The 14,949-nt window shown below is 43.0% G+C and overlaps 3 protein-coding genes across 8 annotated transcripts; all 3 read left to right on the top strand.

The window, feature by feature from the left end:
* LOC133909468 (small ubiquitin-related modifier 1-like) lies at window positions 1-2,982 on the top strand. Its single transcript, XM_062351911.1, has 3 exons — window positions 1-181; window positions 2,493-2,642; window positions 2,750-2,982. The coding sequence occupies exons 1-3, from the start codon at window positions 107-109 to the stop codon at window positions 2,819-2,821; spliced, it is 297 nt and encodes a 98-aa protein (XP_062207895.1). The 5' UTR covers window positions 1-106; the 3' UTR covers window positions 2,822-2,982.
* A 3,354-nt stretch (window positions 2,983-6,336) lies between these two features.
* On the top strand, window positions 6,337-10,176 carry LOC133909467 (protein XRI1-like). 6 transcript variants are annotated; one of them, XM_062351906.1, is made up of 9 exons: window positions 6,337-6,677; window positions 7,545-7,630; window positions 7,721-7,843; window positions 8,658-8,746; window positions 8,887-8,950; window positions 9,038-9,140; window positions 9,242-9,282; window positions 9,374-9,454; window positions 9,557-10,176. In XM_062351906.1, exons 1-9 carry the CDS (start codon window positions 6,646-6,648, stop codon window positions 9,829-9,831), a joined length of 894 nt encoding a protein of 297 aa, XP_062207890.1. In that variant the 5' UTR covers window positions 6,337-6,645; the 3' UTR covers window positions 9,832-10,176. The 6 variants fall into 6 exon arrangements, with proteins under 6 accessions (XP_062207890.1, XP_062207891.1, XP_062207894.1 ...); XM_062351907.1 differs by having other exon boundaries at window positions 6,337-6,743; window positions 7,575-7,630; XM_062351910.1 differs by having other exon boundaries at window positions 6,347-6,677; window positions 7,575-7,630.
* A 3,318-nt stretch (window positions 10,177-13,494) lies between these two features.
* On the top strand, window positions 13,495-14,949 carry LOC133909466 (uncharacterized). Its single transcript, XM_062351903.1, has one exon. It carries the CDS (start codon window positions 13,609-13,611, stop codon window positions 14,485-14,487), a length of 879 nt encoding a protein of 292 aa, XP_062207887.1. The 5' UTR covers window positions 13,495-13,608; the 3' UTR covers window positions 14,488-14,949.

Raw genomic sequence — 14,949 nt, 5'->3', positions numbered from 1 at the left:
CCGCCCCGCCCGCCGGCTCATCGCAACCCCACCCATCGATCGCCCGAGAGATCGCCGGACTCCGACGCGAACCAGACCTGTGTGTGTTCCCGAGCGTGAGACGAGGATGTCGGGCGCGGGGGAGGAGGACAAGAAGCCGGCGGAGGGCGGCGCCCACATCAACCTCAAGGTCAAGGGACAGGTCAGCCTGCCACCGGTTCCCATCTTCTCTTTTTCCTCGTCGCAAAACTTCGAGCTTTATTAGCATCTAGTCGCGATCGTCACTTCGTACTAGTTGTCTGGATTGGTAGGGTTAAGTCAATTTTGGGATTGGTTGGGTTGCCCATGGCTAGCTGCTGTTAGATTCTGTGCGATTGGTTTAGCGCTTGCCATCGTTATATGCCTTAGGGCCCTCACATGCATGCAATTCCCCTTATCGCCATCATCATATCTCAGTGCTGTATGTTTGCAATTGACTGTGTTGACTGAATGATAGATCGAACTGCTAATTTCGAAGTAATCCTTATCTGAAGGCGGTGTGAAGGGTATAATGTGGTACAGATATAGTATTGATTGATCGGCCAATCTGTACTAGTGACACTTGCAGAAAACCGCAGAATGCTGGACTTTTAGTTGAGGTAGATATTTGGAAACAGTAGCGAGATGAAATACTGTGTGTAGTTAGTTGTGATCGATGGAAATTTGAAGCATAGGATTCTTGGTATTCCCGATGCTTTTGGGTAACGCTTTGGATTGTGTTCTGCCGCTATCCTGTGCTAGTAGGTCTAGTGAACAGTGGCGCAAGTAAATTTAGGACGTGTTCGGATGGGTGGCTCAGCTTGTGCATGCATCCGCAGATGCAGTACGCTCATGGAGACATTCGTTTGGATGCTTGATCAACGCTCGAGGCTTGCGCCCGCCCATGCAGCTGCATCCGCTCAGCCAGGCTCGGGGAAACGACCGGTCGTTTCCGTCGGGCCTGGCTGCGGAGATGCAAAATACTGTGCATACGAAATTTTTTTATTTAACTTTCGATTTTATTTAGAGGTCCAAAAATTCTAAATGTTTTTGTGAGCAAATTAGAGGTCATTAACAACCTATTTTAATTAGTTTGATCTAAAAAGCCTAAGTCAATATTTAATTAAAATTCTCCAAAAATCATAAAAAATCACTAATATTTTTATTCGGTGATGTACTAATTTATAAAAATATTTTTCAACCTAGGTTATTTGGTAAAAAAGTGAGTTCCTTTGTAATATAACATATACTTATGTAGACAACCAAACACAATCTCTTTTCAACCAGACTAAACACATGCAACTAACCAAACAGATCCTACTGCATCTCCCTAGTCTATCTCAACTCAGCTTGTATGAAACGTACAGTCAGGTTGAGAGCATGTAGGCAACCAAACAGGCTCTTACAGGATCATACTCGGATAGCAAAAGGTTGCAATTTTTGACCCAGTGTTGTTGGAGAATATGCGTATGAGATTGATATTGGTTAGTTATCATCTATATCTTGTATAGTGTTTGTATGATTTATTTAAATGCGTCTGTAGACTTAGCCCGGATTGCTTAAGACTAGGTCTTTCTTCTTGTTCATGAACGAGTACTTGTTCTAAGTTTTGGAGACCTACTCAAAATAACACCTCTCAATCCTTTATACTGTGGCATTGAAATTAGCTAAATGAAATCCTTTACTTCATTCTGTCGCATAATCATGTTAAACTGAAGCTAAAAAATGTTATGTTAAACCAAACCTTTGTTCAGTTTCTAATATTTAAAGACATTACACACCTGTTTGCCCGGAGGTGTGTTGTATGAGTGGTTTTGCCGGATAGAATTCAGCACAAACAGGTGTCACTTTGTGTTGCAATCAATGCTAAGAAAGCAAAAGAATAGTTGTTTGTAACAAAATAATTAGAAATCATTTATAAAGCAATCAATTATTGTGTCCTGCTATAAATTTTAGATATGCATTAGGGATGAAATAAATATAGTGATGATGCTAAAAGGTAGAATATGATGCTTCACATCAACTTTTAAGTAGCTAAGGGATGTAGATGCCCTTACAGTTGTCTTCAGTTGTAAAATTCCCTTTTTATTGTTAGAATATATGATTTGTTATTCTGTAATATCGACAAGCATTCTTCAAGTCATCTTTTGCATTAAGCAGTCATTATGTACAACATCATGTCATCACAATAAGAAAAAGTTAGTGTGCGAATTGCAAGGCTTTGTTGGTCGTTTTAAGCACATTTACAGCCAAAACAGCAACGACCAACAGTTGAAACAAGCATTTAACTGAGTTTGAGGTTTTTCCAAGTCACTGATTTTTATTTTGAAGATGAAGAAATCTTCATCTATGTACTCATCAAGGTCTGTATATTTGATTGGATGTTGCATCATTTTGCTTGTCAGGTTGGAATTGTAATAGGATAGTCACTAGTACAGTTTTTTGTTTTCTCAGTGCGAAGTGTTATCGTTCACTTATCCTTTACTGCCATGTAGGATGGCAACGAGGTGTTCTTCCGCATCAAGAGATCCACCCAACTGAAGAAGCTGATGAACGCCTACTGTGACCGCCAGTCTGTTGACATGAATGCCATTGCATTCCTGTTTGATGGCCGTAGGCTCCGTGGCGAGCAGACCCCTGACGAGGTGTGTGATGCTTACTTCCCCTGCAAACGCACCCAACTTGTAGCGCGCCTAATATCGAGACGAATCCATGGCTGATGTTTGTTTTGCCTGTGCAAAAACTTCTGCAGCTCGAGATGGAAGACGGCGACGAGATCGATGCCATGCTTCACCAGACCGGAGGCTGCGTGCCTAGTGCGTAGAAGCGGCAACCTTGTGGATGAGTTGAGTAAATTAAAGTCTTAAGGAACTTGTGAAGCTCTGGCTCCATGTGTGCCATTGCTGAAGGGCATCAGTAGCCTTGTTTATTAATATTTGGTACTTATCTACCACCTAATATATCCCATCATCATTGTACTCCCAATTATCTGCTGCTGGTATTTTTACCTAGAATTGGGTGCTCTGCTGTGCTCACCGTCCGTTCTGTCTCCTGTACGTTCTGTGCGCGTAGTTGGGGACGATGGCTGGTTTTGTGCACGTTCTGGCGCCGGAATCCGAGTGTTGCACGTGTTGCCGTTCTGCTTCCGATGATAATCCTCTACTAATTACCCTGTGATTACCGTGCACAGGCCATGAGGATTTCTCAGCACTGCCGCCAAGCTTTCGTCTGTACTGTGCAATAGTAGCAAGGAACAATGATAAGAGATATAATCGTTTATCCTATTTATAATATGCTGAAAAGTGAAAAGTGTTTTTCAGTTGGTATGAATGCGATGGGTATCAGTTATGTCCGTCGGGTCGTTTGCTAGTACACCTGACGCGCTACAAACCGTTGGATCTGGATCCCCGTCGGCCTGGCTAGGGTACATGCGCGCCATTACAAGCGTGTTTGGTTACTTGCGTCACATCTTAGGCGTGTGCTTTTTATGTCATATATTATTAGACGTATATTTATTTAATGTTATCATCATAATTCATCTAACTTTTTTATTTTCTTACATCACATATTATAGACTTAATTTTTTTTATCAAACTTTGTCATAAATATGGTAGCAATTTTCTTCGCTACAATTGCAGTCACATAAGGAACAAAACTAGCATCTAAATGTGAGGGTGCACTACTATTAAAAATACATAAATTTTTTAAAAATATTATTTATTGTAGCTATGTTTCGTAGTAATTTTAGATAGGATAACATAGCATCGCCTTTGAGTCATACTTTGCTTAACTTTAGTTGTGATAGAGTTAGCTGTCAACCAAACAAGCTCGACATGTATGCGCCGATCTTATCTGTTCGCTCTTGTGATCGGACATGTGTACTCCAGAAATTGAAGGTAGCCACGCAGGTCGCGAGGTCATGGTCCCGTCGTTAACCTCGCCGGTAAAACAGATCTGCGATCCGTCGGTAACAATTCATCAAGGTCAAGATCCAAATCTTGCACATAAAGGTTACCATTTGACCGGACTCACGCAAAACTAAGCTTGGACCACACCATGGATCCAGCTTAGACGAATCAGGCACCGTGCATAACAAAACTTTTATCTCGTCGTAATCTTAGATAGCGTTTGTTCGGAGAACAAGCTGGAATGAAATGATTTTATTTATATATTTGAGATGTGATGATTTTATTTATATATAAATATTTATTTGGTGGATAAGATATAATAAGTTTATTTTTTAAATTCGGACTTACCGTTAGTGTTATATTTGAAGTGTAACGGTTACGTTCCACTATTTTTTAAATAATTATATCCCGAATATTTGAAAAATATTCTCTAATTCTGAACTGTCTCATCACACTACTCTTCATTCAAACAACTAAAAACAAAATAAATCTGTTACATCTCATCTCGTCCTACCAACCCAACACTAAATTAAAAGTAGTTACCTACATCCAGTCCAATTAGGTTAATCCGATCTGGCGAATCAGAGGAGCTGACATTCTTCGAATTTTACTGTTCCGTCCATAACGCCCCATGTGCGCCCTACCATCTCTGCTCTCCTCTGCAGCTAGACAGCTACCAGTTCGTCCTGTAATTTTCTACTCCTACCTGCTTTTTGTTTATCTAGGTATAATGAGAATACAAATGACTCACACACATCACATATGCGCCCCCATGCTAACTACATGCTAAAGATATATTAGAGGATTATAAACATTTATGAGCACATATATCCTATTTAACACGTACACGTATACGTATCCTATGTTACGTTCGGGATTCAGAATCCATTTTAGAAGCAACTGAAAGATAAATCTGGTAAGACCCTGACTTCAATCTCAGAGATCAGACCCGGTTGGCAGCGCTCACACTAACTGAGCTACGGCTCGTTCTCTACTCCTGCCTGGTTTGGCGTTAGACTATCTCCAACCATATTCTCTTCATTTCGTTCCCTTCTCGATTCCCTTCCCTATTCCTATTCCCTTTATTTCCTCTCATCTCCAACAGTTTCTCTTTGAGGGGAATCGCGAAGGGAACGGAGAGAGAATCTCATCCCGAAGGGAATGACTTTAGGAATCCCGTCGTGAAGGGAACCGTGAAGAAAAACTGTTAGGAGCGTTGAAAGAAACGAGAATCCCTTCACGACAGGAATCTGCCCGTGAAGGGACTCTTTTGGCTTGGGCTTACAGAACGGATAAGTTCCCGACATGTGGGCCACGGAATAGATGGATCCACCGGGCCCACTCTCTGGCGTCTGACTCGCTGGTCCTGGACACGGGTGGTGCTAGCAATGCCAGTGAGAGCAGCCGCCGCCTCCACTGCTCCCGGATCACATGAAGCCTCAGGGTCCCTATTTAATGGTCACGATCTACCCCTGCTGCTGCGCATTTACTGCTATTCATGCTATTTTCGCTACGATAAATAAATTGTTATTTAAGGCGCATTGATTCAAAATTTAGTAGAATTTGATTTAATTTTCCAGTTTGGATGTATACTGAACTTTTTTTAGAACTCATGTATATTAAACATTAATAACAGAGTACAAAGTTGAGAGAAGGAAGTCCCTGATTAGCAAGCTTGCTACTTAGATACTCCCTCCCTTTCTGTCTAAGGCCTCGTTAGATTACATTTTAAAATGTTTGCCCGTTGAGAAATCAAAAATATAATTATTGTAATATTTTCACTCTATAACTAATTAAATGTTTTGAGAGAGGAAAAATAGTTGTATCATGTCATTTTACAGGGGCATGGATGACCATTTCTCATTGATTTTTTCTATTTTTTGTAATATTTTCACTCTCTATATCTAATTAAATGCTTTGAGAGAGGAAAAACAGTTGTATCATGTCATTTAATAGGGGCATGGATGATCATTTCTCGTTGATTTTTTTCTTGAATCCAATACTTCCTTGACTAGTATGCATGATGGGCTATAGACAAATATAGTGAAACGATAAAAGTATGATGCTAGAACTACTCTAGAGACTCGATCCAAAGAGAACATAATAACATACATTTTGAGAAGGAATCAATTCACCACGTTAGCATCTCAGAAAAAATCAAAATAGTAGTAAAACGCAATGCACGCTCTACTACTACTAATAAAAAAACAGAAAAAATTTGTTTTATCCAGCATTAAATTCTCTTTATTGCTTTGGCTTCCTTCTGCTGCAAGCTTACAAGCCCAGGAGCTTCGTCTGCAATTTTCACTTTTTTACAGGGCCGTTTGTGCAAATGTTCCTGTAGCCCCTTTTAATTCCTAGTTAACTATTCTGTCAGGATCATCGCGGGATGACCGGTTCTGGATTAGTCGTAAGATAATCGGTGGCTTGCTCCTTTCGTTTTGTTTTTGTCGGTCTCCGTGCCGCGGTGCAGACTGTGCTGTCACATTGGAGAGGGAGAGGAGAGGGAGATAAAAGCAGAGTTTTTTGTGTAGAGCAGTGAGAAGGGTACAGGAGGAGGCAGAAGAGCGGTGAGGGGAACTGCCTGCTGCTCACTCCCCACTCCCGCCGTCTCCACTTCTTCCACCTCAGTCCTCACCACCTGCCCCCTCTGGCTCCGATTCCATCCTCGCAATCTTTGTCTCCATGGTGAACTAGTGGGCCGAATCTTGGATCCAGCCCTAGACCTTGTCGCGCGGGGATGGATTTCGACGGCGCCATTGGTGATCAGGGGTGAGCTCTCTTACCTCTTTGGTCTATGCGTGAATCAGCGTCATACGGCGAGAGGAAGAAGAAAAGGTGGGGTTTTGATTGCCATGACAGGGGTGGAATTCCAATCTCTTTCTGTTTTTCGCTCCGATTCCGTCATTGTTGATCCCCAATTTTGCTTTCTTGGTAGAGCTGGTGTGTGTGGTACTAGCTGCGCAGTTAACAACCGCGCCTTTTTCTTGATCTTTATACGGCGTGTGGTGATGTTAGGGGCAGGGTAAAGACTTCTAATTCTGGGAGAAAAGATCGATGTTTCCCTCCTTTTGTACGAAGCTGTGGCTTCTCTTCTTTTGTAGTGTGCTTTGCCTCAGTTTGTATTAGTTGAGTTGTCTGTGTTGTTGCCTTTTGCTGTTAAACCCTAGTTGCTGTCTTGCTTATTGCTGTTCATCATGTTTCTGACTGTGGTGCTGTATAGTTGGTGATATAATCGGATGCCTTGTTGTTTTACTTATAGTAATTTTTGTATACATTTGCTTAATTATTCTGTTAAAAATTTCCTAATCATCCAAGGATTCTTGCTTATCCCCTGTTATTATATACCATTGCATTGTTAGATTATTATCACAAGCTTTTTCCTTACACAAGCCTTCGGTCTGAGGTTTCTGTGGTCTGAACATCCTTGGGCATTCCAAAGTAAAACCCTTGTAATGTCCACAGGTGCAAAATGTTCATGATCTACACTGTTGTAGTTGAACTTTGAGTTCTGGTGGCCAGTGTGTTCAGATTGTTACTCGTCCTATATCAGCACATTGGACAGACTTTTGTACTCTAAATTTTTCATTCATGTATCTGAAAGTTTCTTCTAGTTCTTACATGAGTAACTATTCGTAGCCCTGCTCATCAATGTGGAACTTCTTACAGTGAGATGTGGGGATGGCAAAGTCAGGAGTATGATCTGCAGAAAGATTTGTTAGCTGGTGTGCCACATTGCATCACTCATTCTGTCCTTAAGTTGTATCCACACAAATTTTGCTAAGCTTTTTTTTCTGGGTTTTCTGATTTGGCAGATCCCACTAGCAGCTTGTGGGGTGAAGCAAACAACAATGTGGGTGATGCTTGGAGCATGTTCGATGAGCAAACTCCAATAAAACATTGTACGGACATAGAATTTCAATTCTGTGATATAGGAGGTAAAGTCTTGTTCTCATGGTTATGAAGTCAACATTGGCCACTAATATAGTGGCCAGTAATGTAATGTAGATACTGAAGGGCTTCAAACCAAGTTATCAAGTCCAATGTTTTTTACTGCCAATATCCTGTACTGAACCAGTCTGCATGCTACCAGTTGCACCTCCTTTTATACGCTAATATGTTATCTGATTCTATCTCCTCCCTGAAGTTGTTTTAATGACCTCGTACGTCATAATAACTATAGTAACTTGTCTATCCATGCTATTTGCATATACAAAACAAATTAGAGTAAATTTTAAAAACCTACAATTATTTTAACATATGTTGCAAAAAACTATAACTTTCTCACTATAGGCCCACATGTCCCTCAGGCAATAGGTGGGTCCACGGTTAATCCTTCTATTACATGTCATAGAGGATGCATGTGGGTTCACGGTAAGAAAGTTGTAGTTTTTTGCAACATTATTAAAATAGTTGTAGGTTTTTAAAATGGGCACCAGAAGTTGTAGTTTTTTGCGACATATGTCAAAATAGTTGTAGGGTTTTAAAATTTACTCAACAAATTAACAAAGTCAGCCGATTAGCGTGAGTGAAGCGTTTACCTTTCCTGGCTGTCATTTCCCCTGTTGCACATGTTTAATCTGAACCGGTGCTTAAAATTGTTCAAGATGCAATTGATGTAGGATTTGACCTAATTACTGCAATGGATTCCACTTGGCATTTTCTAATTCTATCTCATCTCATCTTTCTGGAACACACTAAAACAGCTTTAATTTCAGTTGTGTTTTCTAAAATAATAACAATTTAATGCAGATATCATCATCAAGGACTTTGATGAAGGGAAGGAAACTTTACAGGCTAAACGTAGACGAATGCTTCAGTTCTGTCCAGAAAATGTTGAGGTGCATGCTCTGGATGGATCTATCAAAGTTCACATGTTTGGAAATGAAGTTAATTATGCCTAATATTTTTGTAAACTGTGTCGATTTATGCATTGGCATGTTCTTTTACATTCATGGATATAATGCCTGTTTATTTGTAGATGGACTGTCCTATGACTGAAGATGGGCTTTCAGAAAGTCTGCAAGTGAATATGGATTTTTCTGGTTTGTCTTCCATCATCGCTGTTAGACTGTTAGTGGTTAGGCTGTTTGATTATATTTCGTTTCTGCTACTTATACTTATAGCTCCAGGTGTCGAGTGCTTATTAAACTCTGATGGGACAGATGAACTACCAGAAGATTGGCTAGTTAATTGCACGCAAGATAGTGTGGCTCATTGCCCACCTGAAGAAATGTATGTATTTCAATTCAAGCTTCACGTGTGCTTAAGTAGTTCAGTTAACTGTCAATCTTGATGCAATATTGCTTCTCATGGTTTCTGAACCTTCTTAACAGGAATAGCCCTCCTGCTGCCATGGAACAAGCCAATATCTCTGGTTGGTACAAGCCTCTCATGTGTTTTCAGTATTGCCGTTTATTGAGAATTCAAATTTGCTGATAAGTCAATGCTATGTTTATATTTTCCAGTGCATGCGAATTCTTTGTCCTGTGAACAATCTATCGTGGTTTACAACAACCCTGCGCAAGTTCGACCTACACCTCTGAAAGGTGTGTCCAACTCTACTACAGTTTTCTTAAAGCACCATGGTTATTATTCTTCCTTTTCCATGGTGACAGCCTATGAACTCAATACTTTTCTCTGTTTCACAGCTGGTAAAAGTGTTATTAGAGGAAAAAAGTTGAGAACATCAGTTGCCTTCCCTTTCGAGGTTATCAAGCCATGCAGTTTCCATGGTGACGTCACGTTGAATGACATAAACAAGAAAATACATGCCCCGCCGCCGTACAAGATAAAGCATAAGAATGACGAGGAGCCAAACTTGCACCAAGCTTCAGCTATATCCGGAAAACCTGTAGTCCACAAGACGAAGATCCACACTGAAGGGGGAAAGGGAAGCATCACGATCACAAGAACGAGAGGCTAAGCGGGCCATTGCGATGCAAGTGTGGTGCCTGGTAGGAGATTCGCGTTGCATTTCTGGCGTAAGGGTTTGTCCCAATTGATTTGTGGCCAAAGAAATGCATCCGCTTAGTAGAATGATTGTAGGTATAGCACTTCCCCTATCTGGGATCATTTGCCTGTGCCTGTATGTTAGAATGATAGCGCGTGCGTGTGTAGGGGTGTGGCAAGTGTGCTTCTCTTTGGTTGATGTTTAAAGGCGGAATAGCTGATGTTACCAGATAGATATGGACATATTGGTTTGGTGAGAATGTGAGGTATATAATCTGCAAGCAAGTTCTGAGCTTCACAGTCAGAACTTCATTTGTTATCTGTTGCTTGAACTGTTCATGCCTGAAACTTGATCAAACCTCAAGTCCTACTTCAGAGTGAGTTCAGAGCCACAACAATCCGGTCCAAGGATCGGCCACATGCTGCCCAATGCTCTTGTGTTCCTGCTCATCGGTAAGAGTCCTGAACTGATGAGTCGGCACACAGCAGACGACGCATAGCTGTCAGAATTCGCAAGTACGCCAAGATCGCAAGCCGGATCTGCTGAAGTGCGAGGACTGGTCTGTGCTCGTCACATCCGCTGCCTCACAGTCGCCGTCTGGAGGACCTGACGCGATTGCAAGCGACACGGCGCACGCTGCAGGAGCCCGTGTCCTTCGCTCGCCTTGTCAGGTGGACGCGCACCCTGGCGCAAGGTTTTTAGGATCCGGATATTCGGTAGGGTCGTTTTTTATAGGATCGGATAGTAGGATCACGATTTTATGTGATTTTTATTTTTAAAGTTTATTTTATTTATTATATTAAAAATATATTTAACAAATATAAAATATCGTTGAACATAGGTTCTCAAGATATAAACTAATAACACATATCATATTAAACTAATAAAATTTAATTATACATAAATCTTAATGATTATGTGAGATCTTATAAAACTCTCATTTATGATCGGAATCTTATACAGTATCTTAACGATTATATGATATCATATAGTACTCTCGTATAAGATCATGATACTATAAATTTAAGATACATAATAAAATTAGTATTGTTTCAACTTTATAATATTATATTATAGAAAGATTGTAGGATCCGTACGGGGATCTGATAACCTTCCTGGGGCACGAACCGGAGTTCAAAAGCAGAACCGGCAGTTTCCGGGAGCAAGCATGAGCCTGCCGCCGTGCACGCGTGCTCGATCCCTGGTCGGCGCTATTGATGCAGCTTGTCTGTGCAGGAGCAGGACCTCCGCTCGACATGCAGCACGGCGATACGGCTACGGTGCATGTCTGGTTCCGCTGTGCTCTGGTGGAGTGGAGACACCATGTCCGTTGAACTATAGCCACTGTAGCCTTTTGGCCACCAAAAACACCACTTGGTTCTCTTAAACATTCATACATCCATCTGATCCGCCGTTGATGGATCTCTGTCTGTCCTCCTCTATGGCAAGCAGTAGGTGGCACCTCGATCCAGCAGCTTCGTCGTCAACCCCCAGCCAACCTGTGAATAAGAATATGCTCGCACGCGACGTCGCCATTGCCGTTGGAGAGGAGACGAGGTCACCAAGGCAAGAAACCCCACGCGCGCACGTACCCGTCCGCCACAGGCTGGCGGAGGGAGATTCAGATTGGCGTTTGTCGGTACGGTGCACCATTTTCCTGGGTGCACAGGTGCCCAATCACGATCACGATAAAAAAAGGGATAGATCAGATGTTATGAACAGCAAAATCAGCGCTACAGCAAATTACTGTTCACCTACCCACCCTGCTGTAAAATACATTGCCTTCTATAGTGCAGAGAATCGGAGTCCGCCCAATCATGTCCCCCCTTAATCATGGGGAAGAAGACTGGGACCCCAGATGCTGCTGTCAGATCCAATCCAAATGCTGGTTTTGGCATCACTCCAGTGCAACGCCTTGGTTCCAGACTTCCAGTGTGCTATATATCATCAACATTCCATTTGCGATTATTGATTAGTTCACATGAGGACTGACAGTCCCTGAATTCTGCCGGATCGCTCTCATGGTTTCCTGTATGCTCTTCACATGCATATGTTCGGAGCGGCAGGTGATGACAAAGAATTAAATTTCTCTCGAGACTATTCTGCACGCTCTTCAGTTATAACTTTTCTTATTGCTCTTCAGTTATACCTGAACAGTGAAGAGCCGCTGGAGGTGCTAACCAGCTTGCGCGATCAGTGCCAGAATTTAAATGATAGTGATGCTAAATATACAATCCAAAGTAAATATTAGTCATATATCTTAATTTATCCTAATACATATACGGTCAAAATAAAATAATTACTACTAAAATTTTGAGTTGCCTGCCCAAGAGGTACCTCTACCTAGCCTCGCGTCTGTCCAATAGGTCAACTGAAGTGGTTGCAATAGCACGCGACAAGAGGTTGGTTAGCGTTACGCGCAGAGCAATCAGAGTCCCTGAATTTTTCTAATGACCTAGCTAATTAAGACTTCATAGCACCAAATACGCGGCTAACTATAGCACATAATGCTAGCTTATCTGGCAGCGACGTCGTCGTCCTCACCAAGCACCTAACTGAACAAACATCATAATGTTCTAATTAAACATGGAGGAAAAACGAAGAGTTTGAATACTACATCTCACCTATTTTTGGACCATTACAGTACAGTCTGCACCATCAGACATTTATAAACTCGAAATTGTACTGTGGTAAGGAAGAGCACAAAGGTAGAACTACACAAGTACCAGGGTTAAATCTTGACAAATTTCGAATTGACAAAATTGCAAAGAACTTTTTTTTGAACGAACAATATTATAAAGGAACTGGAGGTACAACTGGTTTTTGTTTTCTATCAAGGCGGTAAAAAAATTATTGCGAATTGTTTCGAGGTTTAGCCAACTCGTATGCCTGGTTAACAGTAAAGAATGGAACTTACACCTAACGTGGACATGCCGTTGCTTACACGCACCACGTAAACATTGTTCAAGTAGCCGCATTTCAGGCACGTCTACCACGTAAACATTGTACTTTGAAATCAGCAAACTACACCAGGTAATTACAGATCTAAAAAAACTTGGCACATCAAATACAGTTTTATCAAGTTAAATTCTGGAAGTGGTCTACTTTAGTCGCTAGTAACTACACACATGTTTTATACACGTGTAATTAATTTACTAAAAATTTGACTGTTAATGTATAAAAAAAGTAAATAATGAGCGTCTAAGTATGGAAGATAAATAATAAAATTAATCATTTTAGAAATAGTGAGATTAATCTCTTGATTCGTGTATGGGGAGAATATTTTTGAAAGGAGTAACGGGATCCAACTTTACACATAAACTGTTTGATCAACTTGAGTGAATGATAGAGATCGTCTGAATATATCATAACTTGTGAATTATATATGAGTATAGATATAGATATACAGCTTATTCAAAATAAAACTATCACTTAGCTGTGCTAAACAGGGTCTTAGCTTAATTAAAACCATCAGGGATGGGAAATGACGAAATGCCCTACCCAAAAATAGGAAAATCGACTACTACGCATACATGGCATCACAGTAATTTATGCTCCATAGTCCGCACTTTGCGGTAATTGTGAAGCGAAGTTTAAAATGCCCGCGAGACCCGCTCCGAGCTGCCATCTCCACCACCTCTCTTTCCTCCGCACTCGCGCGCAACCCAACCCCGCAATAAGACCGACGCCTCACCCGCATCTACCGCTACCTTATCGCGTCACCTTAGCACGTTGCGGCGGCCGAGAGAGATGGACGGCCGGCGGCTGGAGATGCGGCGGACGATGACGCTGTCCGAGCAGCTGTCCACGCCCGACCCGGCCATCCGCGACTTCCTCAGGATCCCCCACGACGACGCCGATGCTAGCCCCCGCGAGGGTGGTAGCCCCGCGGCCGGGGACGCGGCGGGCGGTGGGATGATCAACTGGAAGCAGCTGCGCGACCGGCTCCGGATCCGCCGCGCGGCAAGCGCCTGGCAGACGCCGTCGTCGCCCAAGGCCGGCGCTGCAGCGGGCCCCGCCGCGACGACGACGACGAACGGAGGCTCGGGAGGCCTGAGCAACAGCGGCGGCGGCAACAACCACAGCAACAAGTACAACTACTCCCCCGGCGAGGCGGCGGCGGCGTTCTCCCACACCTTTTCCCGCTCCCCTTCGCTCCGCACGACGCCCACCTTCTCGCGCGTCACCTCCACCCGTGTCGGCCCCACGCCCTCTCGCCCCAGCTCCAAACGCCCCGCGGCCTACGACTACCGCGACGATGACAACGAGGAAGAGGAGGACGAGCAGGGCAAGGAGGAGGAGCCCGCGGCGCAGATGTCCCTCATGGCGCTGCTGGAACAGACGGACAGCCAGTGGGACGAGGACGAGGACGAGGACGAGGATGCTGCTGGTGGCGGCATGTGCAAGAACGGCGGCGGCCCCGAGGGCGACGATGACGAAGACGACGGCGATGGGAGGGAGGAGGAGATGGTGCACGTGTGCTGCGTGTGCATGGTAAGGCACAAGGGCGCGGCCTTCATCCCCTGCGGCCACACCTTCTGCCGCCTCTGCTCCCGCGAGCTATGGGTCAGCCGCGGCAACTGCCCCCTCTGCAACGGCTTCATCCAGGAGATCCTCGACATATTCTGACGGATCGAGCTCACCGCCGCCGTCAAATTTTCTTGGCCCTTCACGTACGTCCATGGCATCATCACCATCACCGCCGTGGTCGTCATCATCATCTTCTTCTTCTTCTTAGACGAGGAAGTGAGCGGCCGATGCGCCACTCCGGAATCTGCGAAACTGAAACCCGTAGGTGAATGACTTCCATTGATCGATCAAAGCTGTTTAAGCTACAGGACATCAATGCTGGTGTTTGCTACTACATACAAATTTTAGGGATGTGACTGTTCAAGTGTTTCAATTCTGGAATAATAAAGAATGATATGTATGCCATGTATGTGTGTATATACGATTTAGAGTGGTTATTAGGTTGACTAATCAGCACGAATAACGTATGATTATACCTGTTCCAGCACCTAAACATCTAACCATGTAGAGCATGTTTTCCTGTCACCATCTTATGGCAATAAAACTTAGTTCATGGTCCAA

The sequence above is a fragment of the Phragmites australis genome, chromosome 2 (genome assembly GCF_958298935.1).
Source record: "Phragmites australis chromosome 2, lpPhrAust1.1, whole genome shotgun sequence".
NCBI lineage: Eukaryota > Viridiplantae > Streptophyta > Magnoliopsida > Poales > Poaceae > Phragmites > Phragmites australis.
This window is presented reverse-complemented; position numbering and strand designations above follow the sequence as displayed.

Excerpts from the sequence above, each read along its gene's own strand:
- LOC133909468 (XM_062351911.1), top strand. The coding sequence starts at position 107 with ATGTCGGGCGCGGGGGAGGAGGACAAGAAGCCGGCGGAGGGCGGCGCC. Across the intron at positions 182-2,492 it reads ACCTCAAGGTCAAGGGACAG|GATGGCAACGAGGTGTTCTT; the intron begins GTCAGCCTGCCA and ends ACTGCCATGTAG. Across the intron at positions 2,643-2,749 it reads GCGAGCAGACCCCTGACGAG|CTCGAGATGGAAGACGGCGA; the intron begins GTGTGTGATGCT and ends AAACTTCTGCAG.
- LOC133909466 (XM_062351903.1), top strand. The coding sequence starts at position 13,609 with ATGGACGGCCGGCGGCTGGAGATGCGGCGGACGATGACGCTGTCCGAG.
- LOC133909467 (XM_062351904.1), top strand. The coding sequence starts at position 6,703 with ATGCGTGAATCAGCGTCATACGGCGAGAGGAAGAAGAAAAG. Across the intron at positions 8,747-8,886 it reads TCTGTCCAGAAAATGTTGAG|ATGGACTGTCCTATGACTGA; the intron begins GTGCATGCTCTG and ends GTTTATTTGTAG. Across the intron at positions 9,141-9,241 it reads CATTGCCCACCTGAAGAAAT|GAATAGCCCTCCTGCTGCCA; the intron begins GTATGTATTTCA and ends CCTTCTTAACAG.